The sequence below is a fragment of the Alligator mississippiensis genome, chromosome 2 (genome assembly GCF_030867095.1).
Source record: "Alligator mississippiensis isolate rAllMis1 chromosome 2, rAllMis1, whole genome shotgun sequence".
NCBI classification, from domain to species: Eukaryota; Metazoa; Chordata; order Crocodylia; family Alligatoridae; genus Alligator; species Alligator mississippiensis.
The window spans coordinates 13,666,554-13,681,566 of NC_081825.1; the positions used below are offsets into that span (position 1 = coordinate 13,666,554).

Sequence of the window (15,013 nt, forward strand, 5' to 3'; positions counted from 1 at the left end):
ACAGAGTAACAGGGAGCCACACGTGGCATTTCACTGATATATGCAATAAAAAATAGGAGCATGGACCCTTTGCAGGAGGGCAAGGGGCAGGAGGTGGTGCATTGTCTAGTCTTGGAGAGGAGCCCAGGAGGTTGTGGTAGGAGTTGCTTTATCCAGATCCCCCTTTTCCATTCCCTGGGGCTGGTCTCTACATCTCTCACCCTGCAGTGAGTTTCCTACAGCAGGCTGACTGCACTTGCAAATGCATAAATACTTGCTTTTCTCACAGTATTTCTTCTTTTACACCCAATCATTCAGGTCAGGAAGGAAAAGAGGAGGGGTGGGCAGGCACTGGGAGACCGAGAAGGTGTGTGGCTTCATCCTGGAGGCATTGGCCACTGCTCTGGGTTTGTTCACAGTAAGATTCCCCTCCATCCTCCACCCCCTTCATCCCTTTCAGCATAAAAAAAGCTGGACACGTTCACAAGGCACATGCATCACTGATGTCCTTTTCATTTTGGGGTTTCAGTGGGATGGACGGCTGTATTGAGCATGCACTGAACTTCTGCAGGGAGGGAATGAAATACACACACACACACACACACACACACACACACACACAGGTTTGTCATCCAGGAGCACATTGGCTTGTAAGGGAGTAGACAGCTGTACAGCACGTGGTGCCTGCAGCCCCTGCTTGGGCCCAGGGAGATACAGTCCCAGGAGGTTGCTTCTCAGATTTCCATGGGAGAATATTGCATATTTCCAACCAGCCTCACAGCCCCTGCTCCGAGCAGGCATCGCTGGTACCTACACACCGTGCTGTGACTCCAGTGGGTGCTCATGGTTTGCACAGCATCCTACTGTAACTACACCAGGGAAGTGCTCTTAGCTCAGACCTGCACACAGTCTACTTCTCAGGCTCCTGGTGACCTGGGTTCAGAGAAAATGAAGCCACAGGGGAGAGATTTAGATCAAGAAATATAAACTGTTTTGCACGTTACCAAACGGACAGTGGAGCTTAGGTCCATGAATGTGGTATGCAGGGGTGAATGGAGATTCAGGGCTGTAGGGTCCGATAGCAAAACAGACTTGCAGACCTTATTCCAAGGGAGAGATCCATAAACACCTTCCTAACGACTAAAACACCAGAGAAACCAAAGCCACCTCTGCTTCCTGGTGGAAGTCCCACTACTGCGCACCCCACAGCACTGCACAGAAGCCACCCGTACTCCTAAATTCAGGAAACAATTCAGAATAGGTGAGAATATATGAACTCAGTAACTTTTGCCTTGCAAATATCTTCTTTCTCCATTAAGAAAAAAAAAAAAATCACACCCATTCCAAAGAAAAATCCTATTCATAATTTAAGCAAGGGAAAAAAAACAAATTCCCACAACTTCTTCCCTCAGCAGGGACAAGTGGTGGTAGATAGAAAGCAAAGCAGTGAGGAGACACTGGAATAGCAAATGGAAAATACAATAACGGTTCTGTCAAGCTTGTCTCAGTTTGAGGAAGAGCCGAGTCAGCTCTAAATCTTCTGCAAACACGAAGATCAACTTACAGCTCTGGGCCACGAGATGGCACCACAAGACTTTCCTTTGGGAGCTGCTCAGTGCGCTGAAAAAATCAAGCTACTGAGTCTCGGAGCTTAAACATGGACTTGAAACTGTCCTTTATAGACTCTCGGGATCAGAAGTCATTGCCCTTCTTGTATGAGGCACGAGAAACCATCAGAAGATCCAGGTTCAAGGTCTCCACAACTCTGAATGCATTAAGCAGATTTGCTAAGATGTCAATTCAAGCAGCAGCAGAAAGCGCCACAAGGCCAGAGTTAGAAATTCGCTCTGCAGCGTTCCCCCAGGAAGGGAAGCCACAACATTAACTGCACAAAAACTAGGCTAATTAAATGCAAAATGGTATTTAGGCATCAGGACTCAGCTGAGAACATTTAACTCAATTTCTACGCCAACACCGATCCGCCCTTAGCTCACCCAGTGCTGAAAAATGCCATTTCAATGCAAGGCAAAGAATAAGGACTGGGTGCTCCTGTTTTTGTGCAGCATCTACCACGTTCAGACCCTGATCCTAATGGAGTGTGCTCGCACTTCCACAGTGGCAGCAAGCAGTTATCAGAAGAACAAGCCAGCTTCGCATACAGTCTCCAGGGTTGATTTGTTAAACTTGGGTTGAACTTGTCCTCTTATGCCCGGGCACCTGTCCACTCTACTCTGAACCTCTTCGGACAGGATGGAAATGTTCATATCTAACCCAGTTTGCATCTTTCAGTCCTGGAGGACATCCCTGAGCGGCTCTGCACGGCATCATTATTCTGTGATGCTTGGTACAGCCTGTTGAACAAATTGCACCAGTCAGACATGTCTCGATGATCTCTTCTGCTCAAATCATCTGTTTGTTACTGCTCTGGATCCCACATAAAGAACTACATGATCTCTTTGATCGCTGCCTACCAAATAGCTAATGTCCCCATAAAGTTTCTACTGACTTCTGGCAGTCTTGTCTCTAAACAGGAAAGACATTGTTCAGATATCTGGCCCTGATACAACCCCCTTGAAGTGGATGAGAGTCTTTCAGTTGGTTTGCATCTGTTCCTAAATAAATTGGCAGGTGAAAAAAAAAGTCATGATTATAAAAATGTTATGTTTTAAATACTGCCGTAAGCTAAACAAGTCTGTGCTGTAACACCTATATAGGATTTTTATAGGAAAATGTAAAGAGTTTGTCAAACCAAACAACATATAAACTGTAACCCTATGTTCTCTGTGTTTGCCTCCAGATTCCCGTGGGGACATGGTGGTGACTTGGACTCTAGCAGGGCAAGAGTGCACCACGCGCAGTGACACAGGCCAGACACCTGCCTGTCCAGCCTTTCAACGCCTGTCCATCTGGAGAGAGACTCCCCTTGTGCTATCACGACTGGGACGGGGGAAATTTGCTGCTGAAGATATTTGCTCCCATATTGAAGAGAATATATCACACGAACTCATATAATGTCAAGTTAATCAGACTTCACTCTCTTAGGATCATTTTTGGATAGTGGGGAAGAAGTTGACTGACGGTGCTGTGAAGACAGTGGATGACTTCATAATGAAAACATCTCAGTGCATCATCTTTAGTGCTTCCAAGCGGCGACATGAGACTGCGAGTTTAGTTTGCAACATTGCAAATTGCAACGATGCAGCCATCATCTCACCGCCAGGCCGCGGGAGAGGTGGACAGGCTCTGCAGAAAAAAAAGGATCAGGCCCCACACCACTTCTGCCTTCACCAAGCTCCAACTAAAGGCAAAATCAGTGAGGAGCCTGATCTTTTTTCTTCCCCCACAGTGGAGCCTGCCTGCCTCTCCTGCAGCCAGGGGTGAGCTGCTGGCAGCCCAAGTAGTCATTGAGCTCCTGGGGGCTCCAGTCCTTCCTTCTGAGGTATCAGTGCCACCGGGGCTGCCCAGGTGGGTGGCTAGCAGACAGGTATTCCCCCAACTTGGGGTCAGGGAAGACTTGGATCAGGCCGGGTGCTGCCTCTGAGCTGGCCTGCTAGCAGCCCGCCCAGGCAGCCCTGGGGGACACTGCCACTGCAGAGAGAATGACCGGGGTCCCCTGCAGCTCAGGGGCTGCTCAGCCCACTCCCAGCTCACCCCCAGCCATGGGCGGGCTTCGGCTCTGAGAAAAATTAAAATTAAAATTAAAAAAATAAATCAGGCACTTCGCTGTAAGTTGGCAGAAAAATTAAAATATTAAAAGCCCACAATTTCAATTTAGGGTGCATAGAATAAAACCCTGAGGACTAATCTCCTGTCATGTGTGCAAGCACCCCTAGTGTCCAGAAACTCATGGAAAGCAGGTGAATTTTCAGGCGAAGGGCTTTTACAGTCATCCTTTTAAAAAGGATGTCCCAAGGAGTTAAAGACTCAGCAGGCTTACCTTGGGAAGATACTGGAATAAATGACAAAAACCGTCCATTTGGAAATAGGTGTATGAGGAATATACACCAGAAGCCAACACAGAGTTGACAGAAACAACTCCTGAAAAGACCACTTGGATTTCCCCTTTTTTCCACATGAACTCGTTAGGTGGTTGAGGGGAGTTTACGAGGCATAATAAGGCCCTAGACACATTCCCACATGCTAGTGTCATAAGAACTCATGAGTACCATGGGCTATACAGAATTACAGCCAGGTAGATACATAGCTGAGGGACTCACAGGAAGCAAAGCGTAACTATAAATGGAGTGATTTCTTAGTGGGGTCCCCCAACACGGAGGAATCACAGCAAGACACTTTCTACCCAGATAAATCACTGAGTGGCATCTGCCCTACCCCCCAGGCTGAGAAAAAGGCCCCCTTCAGAGCCTCACAAGTGCCAGGAGTGTTATCCCTGACCCCAATTTGCCTGTTTCGTGACCCATGAACACCCTCCTACTCCTCAGGGCAGATATAAGTGTTCCCTGCCACTCCTGGCACTTTGTTCTCAGCATCGAGCCCATCAGACATATCGTGATGTCGTCTCCGGCTCCCCTCACCTGGCTGCTGCTAGTCCTCTGGATCCAGGGTAAGGAGCAAACCAAGGGGGAATTGGTTTCATTACACCAAAATCAGCCCTTGCAGGGAAAGGAAAAGACCTAGGAACGGGGTGCATCAGCTGCTAAGCCACACTCAAAGAATGAGTGCATTTCTCACACTGCGGGTACAAAACAAGAGAAGCAAAACTTATTTAAAACCTGTGACCAGGAGCCAAACGCCACTAGATTGAATGGAAGTCATTCTGTTGCTTTTCGTGGGCTGTGCATAAAACGCAAAGGAGGCAAATAAGGATTGGGTTGAAGGGAAGAGACACTGCCCCCTGACTTACAGTGTTTCAGACAAGAAACCCCCTCCCAGAACTTGGTTAGGATGCCCCCCAGGGATTGCACTCCAATGTTATTATTGTGTTGTTGGATTTATTAAAGGGTTGCTCTGATCTGTATCACTTGCTCCGATTACAACTCTGCTTTTCTCTCCTCCAAAATAACCACAAATATCAAACACAGCTGGCCTGTGGGATTGATCCATACCGGCAATATTTTTGTAAATGCAATACAAGCACCCAGGGGAATTATTGTCAGTGTGGTTTTTGATTTGAGCCATTTAAAGGTATGAAACCCTTTGGGTCTCTCCCTTGATTGCTGGAGTCTCTTCATAGATTTCATAAGGGGAAAAGCAGTTCAAGGTCATTTTCTAGACTGACATTCAAGGGGAAAAGCTGCCCTTCCTCAAGCTGAAGCAGGAAATGGGGGCAGGAGCACGTAGAGCTGAGCTACAATTGGGACAGCGGGGTGGATGGGTGCACTGTGTTACTTCCCAGTTTTTACATTGCCAGCCTCCAAGGGGTCCATTTCCCTGATTCAGACTCCACAAGCCCTGTCGGTGTCTCCAGGAGCCAGAGTCTCTATCCACTGCCAGACCCGTTCGAGCCTTCATTTCTCAGAGCTGGGGATGACGCACTATGAGCTCTTAGCCTGGTACCACCACAAACCTGGGCAGCCTCCCAGGCTCCTCATCTATGACGCTGAGACCCGGGAAACAGGAATCGCAGACAGGTTCAGTGGCCAAGAGACTGAGCACGGCTTCTCCCTCATCATCAGTGAGGTGGAAGCAGATGATCCTGGAGTTTATTACTGCCAGCAGTACAAAGACACCCCCACACAGTGATACAGCCCAGTACAAAAACCTGCCTGGGCCTTCCCCTTCGCTGGCACAGCTGCTTCCTGGACTGTCACTGTAGCAGTGCAACCGCTACCCTGCTATGGGGCAGGGGTTTCCTCGGGGCCCCAGCATTCGGCTAATTGGTGCCACACAGCTCGGCTGTATTTGGGATGTACCCAAATAACTGCTAACACCAGGTCTTCACTGTGGACTGTGGCTGGCATAGCTGTGTCACTCAGGAGTTAGTGAGATGTCACTTGGGAGCAACAAGACTACACCGGGGACACTGGTTACTCCAGCTCCACAAATCCTACTGATGTTTCCAGGAGACTGAATTTCTATGAAGCTCAAAGCCCGGAGCTGGCTTTCATCTCCTTTGCCCCTTAGCAACACAATCCTGTCCCATCCCAACATCCCTCCTCTACAGTGCTTTCCCAAGACCATAACAGTAATGTACACCCAGTGGGCCCAGCCCCGACTTCACCCTCGACTGCATTGTAGACCCGACTCATCCAGTTATACAACAGACCGAGATACACAAGCTACTTGCAGAAACCAGAGAATGGCAACCTCCCTTACACTATCAGTGATGCAGGTTGTACCGTGTTGGTCTGCAAGCAAAAGTAATCAGAACTCTTGGGGAGGTGATATCTTTTATTAGACCAACTAGATAGTTGCAAATAATTCCTTTATTTGCAAGTTTTGGGGCACCACCTTTCAGCTCTCCTGTTAAATATGAATTTTCATTTCCACCTGGGAGAAATTTTACAACCTTTGCACTCCCCTATGCCTTAGGAAGGGCACATGTACCCAGAAGCTTGCAAGTAATGTTTTTGCATCTAGTTTGTCTAATAAAAGATATCACCTCCCTAGGGGTTCTGATTACTTGTACAGTATCAGCGACATTCAGAGAGAAGACAAATGCTGATGCTCCATCAGAAGCAGAGGCCTGCATCTCAATACCATAGTCCAAATAACATTTTAGAGGAGTGTTAAATGATATAGCTCAGAGGGGCATTAATACCCACTCTCTGCCCTATTCCTCCCCAATCACAGGATGTGCCAGTGCTTTGAAACATAATTGAGATATATACCACCTGAGAGAAGCCGGCCACCTGACATGATTGCAACCAATTCTTTGTAGAGTGGTTTCACAGGTGTAAATGGTAGTTTCAAATGTTTAAACTCAAACATTTTAAATCACCACCTACCACCTTATGTAGAAGTTAAAATATCTATGTATATGTCCCAAACATTTTAGCTGTCCATGCCAAACTATAGCTAGACTGGGTTAATAAGGTTTCTATTCACATGTTTTCCATCAAAGCCATTTGGTTAAAATTTACGCTTTAGATTTTGATAAAAAGATTAGTGGATTTTTAAGGGATTGAAAATTAAAATGGGCTATTTTTAGTTCAACTTTGTTATGACCAAAATATATTGTTTTGAACTTAGGAACTGTTTTGTTTTGAAATGTTTCTGATGTTCTAAATCCTATGATGTATATTTTAGTCTGGAACAACTTCCACAGGCTGACATGTTATTCTCATTTGTGGCAAAAGAAAAGTTTGAGCAGCAGGAATCTCACGGGGATTTTCAGCCCTAGGCAGAATGCAGGAGGTGATGACACGATGGAAATATGAGCTTCCGATTAATGGCCAACAGACAGCAGCACTTCCCCTACAAATGCAACCATCTGAACTTCTAGATGTCATCCAAAGTAAACGTAACAATAAGAAATTGCATACATTCAGAAATAATATTAGCTTTATGAATTTATTCCCTGCTGATCTATGCAGGACATGACCAACATTCACTGGGCTTGAGCCACATTTTTTCCCCATTTACCAAATCCCATTTACTTCCAGCAGCTGCCCTGGCTTAAACAAGCTGGTTAAATCAGAACCAATCCCATGGATTAAAACAGATTTCCTCATATCTTGCTAGGGGAGATTTAGTCCTAGGCATCCATGGCAAAGAGCTTGGGGCAAAACATTCCGGATATTTAGAGCAGGCTGATCTTTCCTTGTTGCTCTAAATGGCTATAATTAAATTGTCCCCCTCTCCCTAATTTACGGATTAGTCTGTGAGGGAAAGGAAGGAGTCAAAGCAGGGGCACTCTCGGGCTTCTGAGAGCAGTGTAGGAAGGTACCTTAGAAGTTAACATAACTGATGATTTTAGTTTGCATCATTACGGAGAACTTGCAAAGCAGCTCAGCGGGTTTGTAAAAGATCTGACTGTCCTTTTGCGGGGACCAAACAGACACACATGACAGCAGATCTGGCACCATCATGGCACACAAAATGATGCAGAATGGGGGAAGAGTCCTCCAGGACTGCTATATAAAGTCTGTTGGCATCACGGAGGTGGTAAGATTTTTGGGCAGGTTTAAATGAGCACAGAGGGACCACTAAGGAAACTGAGACGGTAGGAGATCACTCCATTACAGGGGACTGCATGGATAAAACTACCGAGATAGAAGTCGGAAGAGGAAAAAGAAATCAAGGTGCTATAACTTGGGAGAGAAAAGGACGTAGAGGGCTTTAGAGGGAGAGGCAGTCCAAAGCAGAGTAAATCTGAACAGGTTGTTGAAGACCAAGATGAGAAGCTTGAATTTAACACACAGAGGGTATGAAGTGGAGGTTTTATTTTAGTGTTGATGAGTGAGAAAGGTGGTTCTGGTGGCTGTTTTTTGCCTTGACATGGGACTTGGAGAAGTCCAACAGGAAAGCGCGTTACAGGCATGAAGACTTTTACGCATTGTGCCCATCTGGATGGGAAAGGCACGTTCCCCGTCTGCCATAAGGGGAAAAACAGCAGGATCTGGACTCACCATGGAGGTGAAGAAGGTGGAATGCCCCAAATAAAGGAAGAGATGTGGATGCTGTCAATAGCAAGAAAAATGGGGACGTTGTAGAGGAAGAGGGGGAAAAAAGATCTTCTTCTTTATTTTTTTATGTTAGGTATTTTTCTTTTGATACCGGAAGTAGGAAGGGCCTTCCCCAGAATCCCACATGAACAAACACGCTCAACGTGCAACTGCAGGCTTCAATAACCTGCTGCCTAAGTCTGGGACACAGGCAGTATATTATAACTTGTCCTCTTCTTCTCCACTTGATGCCTGGCCACAGGTCCCTGCCTTGTGAAGCTTGAGCCAAAGGGCGTAAATCTCTCCATTCAAGGAATAGCAATCTATCACAGCCAGCTTGAGCTTTCCAACTTTTTTTTGTGGGCACATGGACAAGGAGGTTGAATGTAAAAGCATACTCCAACAAGGTCCCTTTCTGAGCAATGGCCACCCAACTCCACATATGGAAGCACAGAGCTGAATTTTCACCAGTAGTTCAATGCTTTCAAAATCAAGATAACTATTTTAGGTACCTAAATATGGACTTTGGGGTCTAACCCCTTACTGCAAAGTTCAGAAACCATTACCCCATGCTCAGGAAAAGAGCAAGAATTGTTGGGAGATTCACAGTTATGGTTCCAACAAAGCATCAGCTATTAAACTGGGCCTCAGCTGATCCCCAAGAGAGGCAAAAATGGCTCTCAGGTCAGAGACAGCCTCTCCTGCTGCCCCCAACAAAGGAAGTCCCACTATCGATGGCATCACAGGGATATTTCCAGTGCAGTTGTGAGACTAAAGCACGTTGACTTAAGCTGGCATCCAGGCACTGGTGATGACCTGGGAACACTGCTCCCAGTCAAACCTGACATCTACTTATCTTCAACGCATTGACAGTTGGCAAATGCCATTTCAACATAAAATGCAGAACAAAGACCACATGCTCCTATGGGTTTGACTAACATTTACTGCAATGGGGTCCTGATCTTCACTGCACCAACTGGGCATGACTACAAAGAAGCAAGTAGTAATAATAGCCCCAAAGCCCATTGAAGTGCACAGTGAAAGAGCAGCTGGAGGCCCTCTCAGGTTGCACTTGTCCTCTGATACCCCGGCCATCCGGTCCCTGCACATTTAGATCAGAGGGGGGCTCTTATATCAAACCCAAATTTGCATGTTGCATGCTCAAGTGACATTTCCTGTGCTGCTTAGAGCTGGTTTAAAACCTCCTGCATCACTCGTTGCAGCCTGCTGAGCAGCTGTGGGCCAGTCAGATGTACCAAGATGGTTTCACAGGCTCCACTCCTCTGCCTGTTACTGCTCGGCATCCATGGTAAGCAGCACACCAAGAGGGAACTGGCTTCATTGACAGTAAAGTTCCCTCTCAGAAAGAAGTTCAAGGCCCAGAGTCTCTGCCTGTAAAATCCTTGCTATTCCCAAGAGGACTCCACAAACTTCAGGCTGCCTGTTCCTCCTCTAAAGAGAAAAACACCCTATTTCAGGTATTTGGGCCTCATGTCAAGCCCACAGAGGTGGATGGGAGTCCACTGACTGCAGTGGATTTTCAGAAATTCCCTGAATGAACACGTCTGCCTTAAGCTGAAAATGTCAGGCGAAAATTCCCACAGAGGTTTTTATAAAAGGGTACAGTACAGTGGATCAGTGTAACTATATTCTGTTTTACCCTTCAGGTTCAAGTGGAGACCGTGTGATGACCCAGACTCCAGAGTCCCTGGCCGTGTTCCCTGGAGACACCGCCACCATCAAGTGCAAATGCAGCTCCAGCCTCACATCCGCAGGAAAGGAGTTCCTAGCCTGGTACCAGCAGAAACTTGGACAAGCTCCTAAACTCATCATCACTTTTGCTTCCACACGACAACCGGGAGTCCCGGCTCGGTTCAGCGGCAGTGGGTCTGGAACGGATTTCACTCTCACCATCAGCCGGGTGGAAGCTGAAGATGCTGGACGTTATTTCTGTCAGCAGAAGTATGGTACCCCACTCACAGTGATACAAACCAGCGCAAAAACCTCCCGGCACTCTTCAGACCAGCACGGCAGGTGCTTCCTTAGCAGTCACCTTCGGAGTACATGTGCTACACAGAGGGGCACGTTTTCTCCCTTGTTGAAATGACTGTAAAAAGACAGCTGAAGTCCACTGTGGCATAAAAACAATAACCAGGAGTCAGGACATGTACTCATTTACTTTCAACTCAGATAAGTAGCACTGCAGCATAAAGTGAGGCAGCTCTGAGGAACAGTTAGCTTAAAACTGGTTTGTGGTCCTTTCTGAGCTCATTTTGGGATCAGACATGTACTTTGCATATATTAAAGCAAATAGCACCCTTTGATGCTGTAACAAGTTACTATTAACACCGTGTGCCACTCAGTAGTGGTTGTTCAGATGCATCACAATGATCCCAAAGGCTCAGCTCCTCTGACTGGTAGTAGTACTCTGTACCAAGGGGAAGAGGCTCATGAAGCTAGTACCGGTGTGATGAAAAACTATATTTGAGGGGTTTAGGGATTATAATGATATTATTTTTATTTTTTTAATTATGTTTTGAGTTAAATATATTTAGATATTCATCTATAAAACTTCACACATTCCTCAGAGTGTTCTGCATTTCCTTGTGTTATTTCAAGAGCAGTTAGGTCCTCACAGTATGTCCAGCACAGTGAATACGAGACTTTCACTGGGCTTCAAAGGTTTTGCATTAGGCTCTAAAGTGACTAACTGAAAAAGGGGAGAGAATGAAGGGGACAAATTCAAGGATAGGAACTACATAAAGAGCCATTTGGTAATGTTCATAAAAGATAGCTCCTCTGGCATTTATTTCGCTCTCATACACACATCCCTGTGCACTTTTCACTTATTTAACTTTTCAGACTCAAATGCAAAAACCGCCTGGATTCGGACTCCAGAATTCATGCTTGTGCCTCCAAGAAACAGTCATTGCAGTGTACAGACTTCCAGATACAAAGAGCAATAATCAGTAACTATTAAATACACCCTGGAGTCCCACATAAAGAGATCGGTGCCACCTTCTCATAGGCCCTGTGTGGCTTTAGTGGTTCTGCCTGCTGGCAGGGTCTCAATTTCAAGCAGGTAGAACAGTTTTCAATGTCCTGATTGATCCTTGGCCAATACATCACCTCTCTTGCTCGCTGCTTGCATTTCTCAATACCTACGTGCCCCTCCTGGATCTTCTGTAGTATTTCTCTTTGGAGGGTCCGTCGTATTACAACTTTACTGCCCTTGAAAATAACTCCTTCAATGACTGAAAGTTCATGTTGGCAATTCCAGTAGTCCCACACACTCAAGTCACAGGTACTCCTGTCCTCTGGCCAATCAGAAATGATCATTTCAATAGCCGAATCAGTTCAAAAGCTGGAATATTTTTCTTCTCTGGTTTCACCCCTTCTCTAAAAAGAATGTCTCCCACAAATGTCAGTTTTGTAGCTCCAAAAACACATTTCTGTCTATTGAGTTTCAAATTTGAAGCCCTAGGTGCTTCCAACACCTCTCGGAGCTGATGATCATGCTCTTCCTTGGTGGAGCCCCAGATGATGATATCATCCATAGAGGTATCTGTCCCGGGGAAGAGCAGGAGAGAGGACCCCAAATTACAAATGGGGACCCCTGGGAACAGGAGCTCCCTAAGGAAAAGAAAACAAAAAAAAATTAAAAAGGGAACCCTTACCTGCAGCAGGACCCGCAGTGCAGCTGGAACACGGGAAGAGACCCACGTGGATTGTGAGCCACACCTTCATACAGCTGAAGCTGACCGGTCACGTCATCAGCAATCACTAGCCGGTGGGATTAAAGCGGACCACCAGTGAAGGTGGAGGGAAAGGGAGAACGGGGCTGTTGAGGGCACCAACAGTTGGTGCCTCCCGGAAGCCCTTCTGGGAGAGAAAGCCTGCAGAAGTTCCCTGCCCTGGTGGAGGATGGGTCTCCAGGGGGAGCGAGGAGCCAGAAGCAGTTCCTGATGCCGGTAACAGTGGTGGAGGAAACAAGGAGCCAGAAGAAGCCCCTGATGCCAGCAGCTTCAATGGAGGGGCCGGAGAGCTGGACGTGGCTCTCTATGCTATAACAGGTGGGAATGTCGAGGGCACCGGGGAGGCAGAAGAGACGCTCCCTCCAGGAAGCAGCAGGTGGGGACAGCACAAGGGGCTGTGAAGCAAGGCCACAAGAGGCAGAGTACTGACCCTGCATGTGAGAAGTGGGCAGGCATCTGCAGAAGCGCTGTGAGGCACCCGAAGAGGAACGCTATTGATGGGAGAGATGAGGAGTGGGGACACAATCCACAGAAGGCTGGGTAATGAGGGAGGCAAGCCAGGCAAGAGACCATGGGCTACCCCAGCCACACATAGGATGTAGCCCCCTGACAAATTCTTAGAGAGGCAGGTGACCAGTACCCTGGCAGAAGGACCCAGGAAGGGACCGCACGGGTCCCTCAAAACATAATAGTGGTTTTTTTGTATGTTCTTTGTGTTTCTCCCTTTTGGAGGGCTTGAGGGGCAGGACCAGGTGACACAGGTCGGATAATGGCAGCAGAGCTCTTTTGAGCGCTATCATTGCTTGGGACCCAGGTCAGGCTTCGAGCCCTGGGGAAAGGGAGCCAGCCTCACGACCCAAGTTAGACATCACAGGCAAGCTGGCATTATCCAAGCATGTCACCCTCTGGGAGCTAATACTCCAGAGGGGAGAGGGCCACCCAGGCGGACATAACCAGGGGCTTAACAGTGTTGGGAGCACAGCCAGGAAAACTGCAGTGATCTGCCAAGGCTTGGCGTGAGGTCGGGGTGTAGGGGAGGTGGAGCCCCATGGAAGACCGCCGATGGACTTTTTGCCACTGAGGGACCCTGAGTGGTCAGCCCCCCTCCACTGATAGAATATTCAAAGTCGTGGCAGGAGAGATTGGCAGACACCGCTCGGGGAGCAAACATCTTCTCAACAAGCTGCAGGAAACGGTAGGGTGAACACCACCAGCCATTTGGGCCAATGCCGCACATGACCGGATGTTGGAGGCCAGGCGGACACAGTATCTACACATGGACTATGCTCATAAATCATATGTATAGTTTTGTGATGCACCTCTGAAGCTATACCGAAAGATAAACACAGAAACCGATACCTTCCAAAAGGAGGATTGAATGTGCATAATTTCGAGCTTTCCTCTGTTAACTTCAGCTGCCAAAATCCGGAAGAAACATCCAATTTACTGAAGAACTGTGCATTTGCAATCTGAGCCATAATCTCTTCTCTGGTGGGCAACTTAAAATGCTCTCCCTTTATGGCCTTATTGAGATCCTTTGGATCCCAAGCATATCCGCAGATGTCCATTATTCTTCTCCACAAATAACTAGGGAGTTCACCCACTTTGTTGGCTCCTCAATTTTCTTTATTACCTGGGCTTCCTCCATCCTTTTTAGCTCTGCCTTTAGTTTATCACAGAGGACAAAAGGAACGTTTCTGCATGGTTATATAACTGGAGGGACCTGTTTCTTTATCTGTTCCCCTGGTAAGCAACCAAGGCCTTGAAATAAATCTTGATAGTCCAAGATAAGGTCCTCATAACCCAAGCCAAAGTGTTGTAATGCAAGCACCCATTTAACCAAACTGAGCTTTTCACAAGCTGTTAGGCCCCAAACGGGTGTCACCTCCTTAGGTACTACAATAAATGCAAGATTGTGCACCACATTTTTATGTGTGATGCAGGCAAGGGACTTTCCCTTGACCAGTATCTTTGCTCCTGAATAGGCAGTTATGGTTACTTTTGTTGGCCTCAGTTTTGGTTTAATTTTCAGCCTTTTATAATCTTGCTCCAGTAAAATGTTCACCTCAGCCCCTGTATCCAGTTTAAATGGTATCAGTGTCCCAAGCAATTCCAGTGCCAGGATCCAGTCCTTCTCAGTAGCTCTCCTTGATTCTACTGTATCTATATAATAGCCTCCCTCTGGAGTATCTTCAGCTATATGCACCCAGACATTATGGGCTTGTACTTCGCAACATGTGGCAAAATGAGTATTCCTCCACAATTAAAACAGTTTTCCTAATGCAGCACACCGTTTAGAGCCCTGCTGCATTGCACATCGGCTGCATGCTTGCCTGTACTCCATCTGCCCCTTAGTAGCAGCCGTGGTAGCTGAGGTGACCTCCATTTGAAGTGGTCTTTTCTGTTTGTCTTTACTATGTATTGCATGGACAACCCCCTCAGCTGCATTCAGCTCTTTGGCCTGAGCCCTCACAGTTTCAGCTGCTTTACAAATCTGTATAGTTTCTTCTAGGGAGAGGTCTCCTTCGTGTAGCAGCTTCTCTCTTAATCCATTGTCTATAACGCCACAAATGAGTCTATCCCAGATCAGAGAATCTGTTACATCCCCAAAAACAAAGGTCTTGCTGAGCCTTTTTAGCTCTGTCATATAGTGCTCCATGCTTTCATCTGCTTTTTGCGTGCACATGAAAAATGTATGCCTTTCAAAAGTCT

General features: G+C 46.9%; 1 gene segment (V, D, J or C); it reads left to right on the forward strand.

Annotated features, from left to right (window-relative positions):
• Window positions 1-9,343: 9,343 nt before the first annotated feature.
• LOC132248478 (immunoglobulin kappa variable 4-1-like) lies at window positions 9,344-11,440 on the forward strand. The segment is given in 2 exon segments: window positions 9,344-9,855; window positions 10,214-11,440. Coding segments are annotated over 2 exon segments (489 nt in total).
• The last annotated feature ends 3,573 nt before the right edge of the window (window positions 11,441-15,013 follow it).